The sequence below is a fragment of the Homalodisca vitripennis genome, chromosome 5 (assembly GCF_021130785.1).
Source record: "Homalodisca vitripennis isolate AUS2020 chromosome 5, UT_GWSS_2.1, whole genome shotgun sequence".
Classification (NCBI taxonomy): Eukaryota; Metazoa; Arthropoda; class Insecta; order Hemiptera; family Cicadellidae; genus Homalodisca; species Homalodisca vitripennis.
Genome location: NC_060211.1, coordinates 164,080,621 through 164,095,446, shown reverse-complemented (window position 1 = coordinate 164,095,446; position 14,826 = coordinate 164,080,621). Strand labels below are relative to the sequence as shown.

At 32.2% G+C, this 14,826-nt stretch overlaps 1 protein-coding gene across 10 annotated transcripts in view; it reads left to right on the top strand.

Moving 5' to 3' along the window:
• The window catches only part of LOC124363097 (peripheral plasma membrane protein CASK), a 522,470-nt gene that overhangs the window by 41,607 nt on the left and 466,037 nt on the right, over window positions 1-14,826 (top strand). For all 10 annotated transcript variants that reach the window (XM_046818216.1, XM_046818210.1, XM_046818218.1 and 7 more), the window contains 2 exons: window positions 2,282-2,457; window positions 6,662-6,784. In XM_046818216.1, the coding sequence (XP_046674172.1) occupies window positions 2,282-2,457; window positions 6,662-6,784 (299 nt within the window). The remainder of the gene's footprint in view (window positions 1-2,281; window positions 2,458-6,661; window positions 6,785-14,826) is intronic.

Below are 14,826 nucleotides of genomic sequence, written 5' to 3'. Positions count from 1 at the left end.
AAAAGTTTTTAGTATTGTAAAATTTAAAAAAATAATCCACCACACCACCATACAAACCCACTGTTTGTTAATGATCCGTTTAGTGTTTGTATTATTGGGTATTAACAAATAGTGAATAAAAAGATCTAACATGTGATGCTATTGTCCACATTGTCGGTCTTGAACTAAAAAGTGTTCTGGAGCCTCATAGCTATGATATTGAGCCGGCCACAAACAATTTAAATTGTTAACGGGTTAATGCTGAAAACAGATAGAAAGTAAGGTAAGTAAATAAACTATTTAGATAGAACATAGTGGAGTGGTTTATTTTTTTATGTATGTGTTGTGTAGGTATGTATATTATAAATGTAAAAGCTATCATCATAGCGGTCGCTTAGTTTAGTACGTACTAATTTGTATTTGAAGTTTGAATATTATTAACATGAATATGTTTACTTACTCTAATCTCTTAAAATTTCTTACTATTAACTAAAAACTGGATCTAATTAGAACAATGAACACTTTTCACCACAATACCCTTACACCACTAGATTGGTTTTAAAAGAATACTTTTTCAGATTGAGTTTGGATACCTATTTATTTAGGCTGCTAAGTTTTAGTTTAAGCTTGAATAAAATGACCTAAAACCTACTTTTTCCATTTTGAATCCGTACAAAGAGAAACCTCATCACTCAGTTTTGAAACACTTCTTATATTTATTTATATGAAGTTAATTTGATAAGTAACATGATCAACACAATATTAGATAGTGCAAGAATTATCTGCATAGGCAATCATAGTCTCTTTCATATGATAAAATAATCCGTTATCTTGAGAAATTCTAACTGAAATTCATTATAGTAAAGATGCTTAAATAGAATTATGCTGGGAAAATAATAAATAGTTGAATTTGGAAGTTGTAGTAAGATTAAATTTTTTTCTAGAAGAAAGAATAACAAGGTAAATTCATATAAGTAGATTTTGCATTGTTTACTGGACAACTTACTCCTTCCGTGAATCAGTACAGATTTTAATAAATGAATGAAATCTGTACAGAACATGTGTTGAGGGTTAATGATTCATCCTTTGAGAGTTTGTAAATGAGCTGAAACCTGAACTTTTATGAGAATGATAAAGTGATATGGGTACAAATTATGATTTGATTTTAGATGACAAATGAGTGAATAATAAGAGCGCACAGGTGTTTCAATAAGGACATTGTAAAATGGGCCTAAAATGTCCACATGATGACTGGATGCATTCAGTGGTACCATAAAAAAAACTAATGTACATATGGATTACAATTTACAAGTGATTTTAGAAAAGTGACGCTACTACATAGTTCGTAAAATGTGTCTCACTTGCATACATCACTGTACTCTGGGAACCGAAAACATTAAATATAACTAATTTTAAGCAAGAAACCAGTTTTTCTGTTTTATTACATAACAAACTGTAAAAACTACATAATTCACTGCATACTTTGGAAAGAGGAAGGCCACTACTGGAACATAAAATGCAGGATTTTTTGCCGATGAAAGATAGTAAAAGCATAGAAACGTTTTATTATGGCAAAAAATTTCGATATTTTTATAAAAATATGTGAGCAATTCTCATTTTATTTATATGAGTTTAGTTTTCTGTTTTAATGGTATACATTATTCATAAAGTCTTTACTCTGTACATCAACTTTTGATTAGGGGTTTGTAGTAGCAGTACCTCATAACTTGTTTTGATACGTTTAAAAATGGTTCTAATTTGACAAATTCCGATAAAAGGTCATTCATTGAAAGTAAATGAAATATTTACACTATGATAAATTTTGTAGTGATATGTGAAATAAATTGCAAGACAAAACAAAGACTGCAGGAAACCTATCTCTAGTCTAATTCTAAATGATGTTCATCAGAAAATATATTTATATAACTATTTGAATGTATATATGTGGCAGTCACTTTATGGATTGAATTACCACTGTGCTCTGGGTTAATTTCTTTTAGTCCTGTTGTTTATTCTTATTTGCAAACGGGTTCATATGTGATTTTTAACAGCAACATGTGTGGTATTGTGTGTGGACTTTGAATGAAGTTTTCTTTTGGTATACAGTTTTTTTGTACATAGTATCAAACGTGTTGAACGTAGAAATATAATGGGAGACTTTGTGCTGCTTTCTTTTGCTACATCCTAACTTATGAATTGTTAACACATGTTTTAAACTCTAAACTGATTAAGTTTTGTTCTTCTAACTGTGACTTTGCACTTTGTCAAGACATAGTTGATATAATGTGGTGTTGTGCTACAGGGAGGATAGGCACACCTCACTACATGTCACCTGAGGTGGTGGAGCGGCAACAGTACGGCAAACCGGTGGACATTTGGTCAGCTGGCGTGTTGCTACACGTGCTGCTCTCCGGCACTTTACCCTTCCTCGGCACTAGAGACCGTCTGTACCACTCGGTTTGCAAAGGGAAACTACACGTGAGTGCCATTTTTTGTATTATTCCAGGATATAACAGGTTATAATACTGATAATATTCTAAGTAGTGATTTCTGTCGATGACCCTGATAAAAATTGCTCATTTGCATAGATATTGATTTTGTATTGAAGTTCACAAAACCATCCATTCCGGACAAATATTTCACATTGCTGAAAAATGAGAATTTCCTGAACTGTATTTTCTCTAAAATAAATTTACAGTATTAGTAAATCAGTTGATAACACAGATACAACAGTAAGTGTATTACAATATTGTTCTGTATAATAATAAAAACAACAGTGTAATTCATATTTTTAACTGACTCCAAAAAGGAGGAGGTTACACAATTCAAACTGTCTACCGATTTTTCTGAAACTACTGAACGAATTTGGAAAAAAATGTTTTTCAAATGAAAGAGAGCTGTTCCAGATTGGTTCCACTTACGTTTTATTATGTATTGGACAAGTATGTGTTTGTCAAGTATCTGACAACGAAATCACTTTGGAAGGTTTACATATAAAACATGTGGAGAAGACAAACCAAATTGTGGAAATGCAGTATACTATTACTACAACTTGCTTCACAATTACTAGGAACCATCACTTTTTGTTTTGGCTTTGGAATGGCATTGATTTCCAAACCATTATAAGTTACCTCACAGTTACCGTTTCAATTTTCCTAGTCTACATTAGGGTTCCAAAAAGTGCTACTATAGGAATACTTTGAAAGATGACATGGAGCAACGAGACGGAATAAAATGCAGAGATGTAGTTTTATTCCAATACCCACGCATTACTAATATGTGCTAAGGAACATACTACATTTTCATGGTAATGGACACCTCTGTTGGAGACAATATATAATAATATCCTTTCTGGAATAACGAAACAGGATTAAGTGTTGAAATGGAAATTTTCCCTATCATAAGTTACATCTGAGTTGTTGGGAGAACCTTCCTAGTATACATTAGGGTTCCAGATAATGCTCCTCTAGAAGTCATTTTAGATATAACATAACATGGAGTAACAAGATGGAATAAGATGCCAAGATGTTGTTTTCTTTGAATGAATATAACTTACTTCACTACTAAATGGAGTCAATAAATGTGTTGCACTCTCTGAACATCTTCATCTGCATTCCTAATTACTGGAGAGAATACACAACATTAGTCACTAAAAATTAAGAAATAATAAAATGTTCTACTTCTATTTCAATAGTTTTATTAAAATCAAGAAACTGAAAAGTAAAATTTTTTTATTTTTTGAAACGAAAAATACTCAAGGCCAATAGAAAACACTTTTTTAAGGCGGCACCAAATTTAAAAATATACAAAAAGGTAATTATGTGATACAAAAAGATGCAATTTGAAGATAGAAAGCGGTTATGTAAAACAGTTTTAATTACCTGTACTCATAATTCATGCTTTCATAGAGAACGCAATAAAATACAACTTATGATTTTGCTTTTTTATTTCTCAATATTAGTATCAATTGTTTGTGTAAGTTAGATAATAAGTTGACTTTGTCTATTCAATGTAAAGTTGTAAATGGCAATAAAATTCATGATTCTTGATACAACCTAATATAGACATGAAATAACCAAAACATAGTACAGTGGAGTCCCGCTAATCCGAACACGTGTAATCCGAACGTCGGTTAATCCGAACAGGTCCAGGAGGAATTATTTATAACGATAATGGACAGTTGTAGGAACTAATTACTTAAAAATTGAAAATGGGTGCATCATATCGTACATAAACAAAGAAAATTTTAATTAAATAGACATACAGTATTTTAATAAGACAAATTGTGTGCGGTACAGTACAAAAATAATGAAGTTAAATACAGTACCAAGTTGAAACTTATAGGTTAAGTATGAGTTAAATTACTGTATTAAGAAGTGAAATCAAACAAAAATTGGACGTACAGTACTGATATTATTATTGAGTACAATATTAATTGAAAAGACATAAATTCAGCTATTGTCTTCTGTCGCATTGAAGAGAGTCTATTGGATGACGCGTAGTTTCACCATCGTGTCATAAACATGATATCGGCAGGTGTAGCAGTAGCCTGTTGCTCTAAGTATCGTAGTGCAAGGTTAAGCGCTGCTGCACCGTCTGCATGTGGCTCCAACTCTCCTTATCACCAAGGTTCTCGTCGTCCCGTAGCGCGTGGACCCGTACAATATCCTATACGCTCACATTGCTTAACAATAGAACTCTCACACTAAATACGGTAAATGTGCTTAGTATTCGCAAACACGTTTATTTGTCAAGAAATACAATGCAACAGTCAGAAAACATATTTTAATAAAAAATTTTGATAATTCTATAACAAAATAGACCCATTCTCAACTTTAAAGCCGTATTTTTCTGTAATTCTGGCTAATCCGAACAATCACATAATCCGAATAGGGCTCGGTCCCAATTAGGTCGGATTAACGGGACTCTACTGTATTAAAATATGTATCGTACATTCATTGAATATAATGGCTAATGGTGTACCTACGAGGGCCATTCAATAAATCCATAAAAAAATAGATAAAACCAATTTTTCCAAATAAAAAAATTGGTTCAATATAATCTTCTTTCAACTATATACACTTGTCTAAGCGCTTTCCAATTTTTTGAGCTGATTTTGGAAACTCCTCAAAATTTCGCATTTGTTTGTGCGATTACTTTGTTGTTAGATCCAAACCTTTGTCCGCCAAACCATTTATTCAAGTCTAGAAATAAGACATAGTCATTGAAGTCCAAATCTGGCTAATAATGATGTTTTATTAATTGGAACTTTAACTCCATAACTTTGGTCAACGCGACTATGCAGGTGTGCACCCGTATTTCTTGATGAAACAAAATCTTTTTCTTTTTCAGATGAGGACATTTTTCCTTGATTTCTTTGCTCAGCCATTTTAATGACGCATAATACTCTCCTGTTATCGTTGTACCCTTTTACAAGTACTCAATGTAAATGATTCCGTGGGTATCCTAAAAGACTATGGCCATAACCTTACCTGTCGACTTGACCGTCTTTGCCATCTTTGGAGCTCATTCGCCCTCAAAAAACTGATTTGACTATCCTTTTGTTTCTGGAGTGTAGTGATGTATCCATGTTTCGTCAAAAGTTATATATATATAAACGCAGAAACTCATCAGTATTGCGATAGAAAAGGGCCAAAACAGCCTCAGAGTCAACCACATAATTGTGTTTATTCACCACCGTGAGTAAACGCGGCACCCATCATGCCAAGATTTTTTCATACCTAATTTTTTACGCTAAATTGAAGCCACTGTACCTTGTGATAAGCCTGTGGCTTCAACTATTTCACGGACTTTAATTCGTCGATCACTTAAAATTATATCGTGGATTTTGTCAATCATTGTCCTACTCGGCTTTGATTTCTTTCGGCGCCAATCCTTTCAAATACAAGTGTTAATCATTGCTGGAAACTGTTTAACCAAATTGTTAACAAATTGTTTAATCCATTTTTATAGACAAATTAAAAGTTGTTGTAAAATTGTTTACTGCAATCGACGACTACAATTAAACTATTTGACGGATACAGCTGAAACTTGAGCAGCTGACTAGTTAGGAGTGCAACTTAAAGGCAAAAATTTACTGTCGATACAGTGATTGCCATCTCTCGGATTTTCTACGGACTTATGTAACAATCCTTGTATCAGCATTCAACTATCAAATTTATCAGTTACTATTATTTAAAGTTCTAAATCTGAAAGTTTTCTTTTGTTGCTTTAGAAATATATTTAGAAGGACTGCAATAAGAGGAAATGTTTGTAATGTATAACTATAGAATTAATTGTCTAATACATTTGTTCCTTAAATGTTGGTGCCCTTTCAAAAATTGTGTGGTATTGGCTTTGAGTAACTTTTATTTTGTTAAATTAAAATTATTCTCTTCTTTTTAGTTCCCTGATTTTAAATAAAGTATTGAAGTTGGTTTATTTTCTTTTAAAACATGTTAGAGATAAGGTAAATATTAAGCGTGTGAATAAAAGCACATGCTGTTGAATTTGAGTATTGGTTATTTCATATACTCTATTTAAATTATTGTAATTTTAATAAGAATATATCAATTAATATCGTAGCTGTTGAGGTAGATCTCAACCCTGTTTAGTAATGACCACTCGTGTATATGTATGTTACAACTCATTTTATTGTTAACAATTTTTCCGTTTGTTACAGCTGGATACACCATTGTGGGAGTGCATCAGTGAAAACGCCAAAGATTTAATTAGGAAAATGCTCACGTTAGATCCTAACCACAGGATAACGATACAGGATGTGTTAAATCATAAGTGGCTCAGGGTATGTTAGATGCTTTATCGTTTTGCTTCTATGTGTTCTGTATAGTCAGTGTTTACATTAATGTATCATTTAGCTGTTCTCTGTAAAAAGTAATAGCATTGTGTACGCTTATAATTACAAGACTAATCATTGTTTGCCTGTTTTTTTTTGCCTAACACCAAATAAAATGGAACTGGCATTTTTGCTTTTTTTGTAATTTTACTTTTTGTCATGGTTGCATGTGATGATGCGCATTCCTTCCACATCATTTACCAGCTGATAGAAGCCAAAAATAATGGACCTGTCGATTTTGTAAAACTAGATACATATTGTAAGACATTTCTTTACATTAACGGCATTTGAAATTGTTTAATGATTTAATGTGAAAAGAAATAACTTAATTAACTTACTTTAAATTTTATAATTTAAAATTAAATTAAATAATACAACTATTTTATCATGATGCATCAGTATTTTAGTGCATTTCAATGAATTATAGCTATACTAATGATATAAAAAACAAGAAACTATAAACTTTATGACATTGTTTAGGAATTAAAAAAAAATTAACATATAACTAAAGTAAAGGTGTAAAATAAATAATAACCAATTTAAGTGGGGCACTTTTATAATGTACATTGTAAAGCTCATTGAAAGAATTAAATCTAAAGATTCTTTTGTAAACTTACTCACTGTTCTATTTGAATCTATCTACAAACTTGAACTGTACATGTGCTAACATATTTTCCATAAACTAACTGATTTACTGAAATTAAAAATAATTGTGTTAAAAGCATATAGTGAAATATGTTTTCATGTTGCTTTTGATAGTCGTGTGATCTTAACATCTAACATTGTAACATTGTGATTAATATTTTTACATCAAAGCCCATAAAACTCAGCCATATTTTGGAACTGAAACGAGTAAAATTATGAGCAGTTAATTATCACACCTTTTAAGATAATTGCTTTGGAATCTCATTAAACTAATTGTAAAATTTATAACATATATTTATGTGGTTAGTTTTGTGACATTTTTGTGTAATAAGCTTAAAATTCTTTATCATTAGAAGTATTTCGCTTTGAATATCTAGCCAATTAAATTTTTAAACTTAAAATTTCACCCTAGCCCATAGATTTAGTTATTTCATCCTTTAGAAAGGCTGCTTTTCCTTGCTGCATGAGCTACTAGATTACATTGAGTTTAAAACAAACCGCTTGTACAAATTATTCATGGAATGGTTGTTAAATAAATTTAATATTTTATAGAGCTGCGTATATCCATACAATAATATAAAATTTGTAATAAATTAAATTATGGTCTGAGTTTAAAAATATTGTGGAGTAAAATATACTTTGAAACTCGTTCCTCTTAATGCTTTTTTAGTAAAAAAAGTAAAAGAAAAATACAAATATCTTAAATCTCTTTATTATGTGTGATGTACCTAACATTGAAATGTAAGTTGTGGTAACAGCACTTTCTTGCTACAGATTTATTCAGGTGATTGATGTCTAAGGCATTTTAAATGCTTGTCACTCTAGATTGGTTTGTGAACGACCTAAATGCTTATGGTGCATCACCGCTTAAAACTCAAACTTGTTTAATTTTCCTTTAATTATTGCTGACAACGAAACAAAACTTAACAATATTTTGCTGACAGATAAAAATAATAATCAAATTAGTTAAAGAAGAAATTATAAGAACTTAAGACTATTTAAATAGATTTTTTTTACATTTGAATGAATGAGTTTAATAGGGAATTCATAGCTTCATGCCCCATTACTCAAAAACATATGAAAAAGTAAAAAATTACTAATAAATTTACTACTTTATCACTGATGCATTAAAAATAGATTTACTTTCTATAAAACGTTGCATATATTTAATATTTCTATTTGTAGAATGTTGTGAATACAAGTCCTATTATAAAAAATAGTTAAATTAGGAGATTATAAACAAATTATTAATTATGTATCAAAAAGAAAATAAAAGTATTAAAAACTTTGGTTTAAGCTCTTAACAGTGATGTATTCATTGCAAACATACATATTAAAACAAATTAAGTTAAAAATATTTTTTTAAAGCCAAAGAAAAGCTTTTATACGTTTTTATAATTTATTTATTTATGTTATTAAATTTATTTTATGGTAAGTATTTTGTTTCAAGGCTGTGTTATTTATTTTCTGAAATAAAGATTTCTCTATTGCTGTGTTTGCTGATTTAATTGATTACCTTTATGTCTTTATTAAATAGTATTCTACAATATGGAATATTAATTTACCTCTGGTTTAAATTTATTTTGTTATCATTCAACTAAAACAAGCTTGTGCTGTTACCACATACATATTTTATCTAGTGAGATTAGTATGTTATATACTTAATATTTGTTATTTCATATTATAATTTATTTAGTAATTTGATCCGCAGTTATATACGTTTTTCAATTTGATAATTTTTTACTTTGCTTAATTTAATTTGATTATTTTCCATGGAAAAGTATTTCTTGGTGAGTTTCTGAGTTAGTCTCTCACTTCAATCTCATTTACAGAACATCAATGATGTTGAACGTACCAAAACATGTAGTAGTTTAGATTTTATTTTGAGCATAATGAATACACTCTCTCTGGTGATTATGTATAAAGATGTATAATATGTTTGTATTATCTATGTCACATCAAACCTTAACATTAGTGTTTCATTCTGATCTGCAACTTCAAATTTTAAACACACTTTTTCTAATGTCACAACTTAATGATCTATCTTCGTAGTATTAAGACAGATCATTGATGACTGCCAGAACAGCATAGTAGTATTTGTTGTAAGATTTTGACTACCATACGAGTACAAAAAACGTCCTAGATAAAAAACCTAGAGATTCAAGCTTTCAAGCATAAAAACGATAAAGAGTACGTTTTGGTAAAGTTTTATATCAAGGAACTGTAAAAACCACAATTTAAAGTGTACATAATTAACATGTTCACGATGATGGCTTATTTCTGGACTTTTATTTGTTGAAGAATTTTCAGATAATAATGGCAAAAAAAAAACCGTGATTGATTGTTTGCATTAAACGTCTAAGTGCAACGAGAAATGTATGTAGGTTTCGCAATTTTGCAAAAAACATTTTTTTCAATATATTTTTTTAGTGTTTTTCCGTGTACTCCAACTGGTACCTAAAAAATTAATTTTCCTTAAAAATTAAGCAATCGTGTGCCCGACGGGGTACACGAAAGTCTAAGGTATTTATTTAAGCGTGGGATCACATTTAACATATCAAAGAGACAGGTAAACAATAAAAACGCAATAATGAAATGCATAGCAACGTGTACTACATCAGGTGCATGATGCGTTTTACGAAAGCCCGGTGTGTACCTGATGGGGTACACGTCATCATGAACGTGTTAAACTGTTCTAAACTTAATACTTATTGAACAGTTGGGTTTGTTACAAATGAACTGGGAAGTGGAAAAATAATATTTCCCATTTAAAGTCAAGTAGTATTTTTCTTTTTGTATGATAATCAGCTGTTCTCTGGAAATCAAATTTATTTGCGAATAGATACATTTGTGAATATCATGAATGTGTATCGCAAGGTAAGTTTCTATTGAGACCAGAAGTGCATTTTGACAACTATATCTGAGATTGCTGTTTGAAATTATCAACTAAGTAAGAATATTGTTAGTTCTTTGTTTGAAGTTTACTAATTATGTAAACTTAACTATAGAGCATAGGTCATAATAGGTCTGCCGTAACTGTTAGGAGAAACACAGCAAGATGTGCTGTATTTTATTGTCAAATTCAGGAGACTTGTAGATATAAAATACTTGCAGGCATGCTGGAAGATTTGCATCTGTTTATTTTAAATCTGTGATATTGCACACATTGTGTGGAAAGACGAATACTCTGTGACTAATGAAAGGTTTCATCATAGGCCACTGATCTATACAAAATATCTTCTTTGAAACTGTATAGGAGCTTTTCAGATACTAGATCTTTGCAGATGTAGGGCACTTGCAGATGCAGGAAACTTTTATAATCGGTTCATATAAAATCCAAAATTATGATCCACACTGTGTGGATACCCGAATGCTGATTTTTCCTTAAACTTTCAGCCCATCATACTTATGAAACATGTTATAATTAAAACATTTCGGTAAGTATAAGTAAGAATATAATTATACCTAAGATTTTTATATAAGCATGATAGTGATGCACTGATCAGTCAGGTTTTGTGTCTTGTAAAGTTTTATAACATGATTCTTATTGAGCCTTTTAGTTGTTGGCCGAGCATTAGCAAAGCCTATCACTTGAGGGGCCAGAAAAATTTATTTTTTATTTTTCTACATGTTTGTCTGCACGATATATCGAGAATAAACTGACTTAGACTTGAAATTTCGCATGAAAGTTCATTTCTATTTAGGGAAAATTAATTTCGATGATAGTGCATGTCACTCCGTGGGATTTGGATATGTGTTAGCAAACATTTTTACATTGGTCTTATGAGTTACTATAAAACAAAACAGTGTATAGAAAATATTTTCCTTTTGCTTCACTGACATTGTGGGACATTAAATTTATAAAATCAATTTGCATCACAAGTATGGAAAACACGGGAAAGAGGAACACATAATTGAGTGAAAACATTTATTAAATTTCACGAAATGCTGAAATAGAGCTTATGTGATTTTGAAAATACGTTCTTTGGCATTAATTTAAAGGTAATTAAAAAGGTAATAAAAAAGGTAATTAAAAAAGGTAATTAAATCACGTATGAGGTGTGGCTAGAAAATAACCAGACTATGGCTGAAAACAAATTTTACTTACTGATAATTACAATTTGATGTTATACCCTTCAATTTACTCTCTCTCCTCCTTCATCTCTACACCACTCCATGTGAATTTTCCATTGTGCGTAACAATACTGTAGATATAACCCTGTTTGTGACTTCCGTAATTTTTTCTTTTACTATTTCAACAGTCTCAAATATCGTTCCTTTCAGTGCTAACTTAACTTTAAGGTCAAAAGTCACAGGAGGGTGAATAGGGTTGATGATCTAAGACAGGGATGTTGTGTTCGATCAAAAACATTTTCACTGGCAAAGTTTTGTGAGCCGGAGCATTGTCCTGGTGGACGACCATGATTTGTTTTTCCACAAATCATTTCGTTTTCTCCGTACACACTCACTAGGGTTCTCAGGACGCTAATGTTGTAATTTGGATACACTGTCTGCTCCTCCGGTACCCAGTCAATGCGCACAATCCCTTGATATATAAAACCCGTCATCATGGTGTTGAGGTAGGATTTTATCATTAGTGCTTGTGCTATGGAGAAGGAGATTTCCAATGCATCAATTGATGTTGTGTTCTGGGATCATAAATAAAAAAAACCACAGTTCATCGCAGGTAATTAAATTTTTTAAGAAGGAAGGATCACTTTCGATGTGTTGTAGGCTGTCAGAACAAATAATTCAAAGGTATTCCTTCTATTCATGAGTCACTTTGGAACCATTTTTTAACACATTTTTTCATGTTGAAACTTTTATAAAGAATCTGTCTAACACCTTTCTTGTTGAGTCCTCAAACATTGTTCTGATAGTTAACCGAGAATCTTGTTGAACGAGGTTACCGGTCTTTCCAATCATAGCACCAGTTTTTGATGACGATGGTCTGCCAATGTGTGTGTTGTCATGTGTGTCTTTGTGACCATCTTTAAATTGTTTATACCACTCAAACACTTCTGTTTGTGATAAACAGTTGGCACTGTACACTTGTAAAATGGTTCACTTGCAGATTTTTAAGTTTGAAAAGAAATTAGATGTTCATACACTATTTTTTTCTGGATACTCAACATTTTTGCGTTCCAGAGACAAAAGGTTAACTGCTTATAACTGGCGCTACGGGTAGAATAAATATGAGAGCCAAACGAAACTTGACGAGGGGTGGGAGGGGAGTCATGTGACTGGCCATACGATATTCAGCCTTATTGCGTTTGTTTTGTAGCTCCACCAATACTAATCTGGTTATTTTATAGCCAAACCTTGTATGGTCTTTTAAAATTTCAACTTTCTGTACTGTATGCTCCAGTTTTATAAACTGTGGGATATTTTGTAAGAAAGCTATATCACTACGGATGTTTTGCCTTGCCTTTTAAGTTCTGGAAGGGATTGTTCGGTTGTCACTGTAACATGTCACTGCAGTTGCATCATCACTGTTTCTTCACTATTTGCATGTAGCATTATAGGGCAGTGTGAGTGCAGTGGCGTTAATGGTGTCTCATGGCACGAGGATGCTGTCCCACCACCTCTGCGCCCAACACCACCCTCGCACTGTCATGCCATGTCGTGCTACAAGCAAATACTAATAACTGCATGTGAGTAGTTCCCTTTCTAGTTGAACTGGCACTGGCTATAGCTAAAACCGATGTGTCAATTAAACTGGGCAAACGTCAAGTTAGTTCAATAGGTCTAGTCTACTGCGGGAAATGACTGTTGGAGTTGGTGGGGCTTCTTAAGTGTTAAGGGCTGTTGCTAGCATAGACATAAGGGCATGCCTCCCCCTGCCTCCTTTGACTGGAGAGGGTGGTACAGAGTTGGCTTCCCCTTCTTCCAAATAAGCAACTGATTAATGCCCAAAATCCTTTCTCATCCATCTTGACAAGACCGTACTCTTAAATCTTACCCATTCTGTATATTCTGTCACTTTGGAAGCAGGGCAAAGGTCCTTTTAGGACAAAGTGCAATTTCTCAGCTTTTTGTCCTAAGAGAACAAAAAGACAAAAAAAAAACTATGGATGCTGTAACTGCAGTGAAACATGCTATGGTGACCATCCAAAAATCTCCTTCTGAAGTACAAAGGCAAGGTAAACCTTTCATGATAATTTGGACACTGGTAACCTAACAGATTAATCTGTTGGATCCCACTGCCGCTCAGTTGTGGCCAAAACAAGTGTGCAGTCGTGGTCCCTCAGCGTGGGGTTGTGACCGCTTGCAAACCTTTTAACTTCGCATTCCTTGGACACACTTCACTAAATTAAATGACGTTCAATATATTCACAGCAGAACACTAGCTTTCTCTTGGGGTCTATTTCGTTTTGCACTACTATATTTGTTCGCAACCTATTTTTACTCCAAATGTCGAGGCGTTTCAGGCGGCAGCTATTGTTTGTAAACACAAAAATGGCTTTGTGTAAGCGTGATTTATTTGATAAAGATTTCAAAGAATTATTGTGTAATGAGTTTAGTGAATTATCTGATAGCGATGAAGAAAGTGAAGTGAATATTTTAAGTTGTGAAAGATGTGATTATTTTATTTTTAACTAGCTATTTTGTGATGCAGACTTCAGCTTTGATCTAGGCTATCCCGATGAGCCAATAAATAAATATATATATATATATATATATATATATATATATATATATATATATATATATATACACACACAACTGACTCGACAGGATAAGGCTACATCCTTTAAGACATTTCCATTTATTCTCTAGTCCCTGAAATCCGCACTTTGCTAATATTGATTAAGGAGATGAGTCTGTGTGGTCACAGCGTATGCCAAGGTATGAATTAATTCTGAATTATTATTGAAAATGACTCTCCTCAAGGTATGCATATTACGCGTTGCGTGCTACTAGACTGAGCTAGTCAGGGTACACTAAGTCACATGTTTTAATTTGCATTAAATAACATTATTTACTTTTATCCATGGTTCAATACTCTGTATTCTATGAATTAACAGTGTTTGCTAAAGTGAGTGACTCACTGGAGTGCAATCAACAAGTTATTGTGACTCGATGAATTGTTTACGGAAGAGGAAAATAATCAGTGTTCTGTATTATTGTTTCTTACTTAGGTGTAACTTATGTAGTACATGTGTAACATTCCAATACTGACACTTCATGAATCAATAAAACATAATCACTTGATGTAAACGTTGTACTAGTACTACCATCCATGAGCATTTTGTTATCATGACACTCTGTTTCGCAGCATGTTGTGTGATTAACTGTTTTAAAAGTAAATGGGCGATGAACGCGTGGCATGCTTCCTGTCCAAT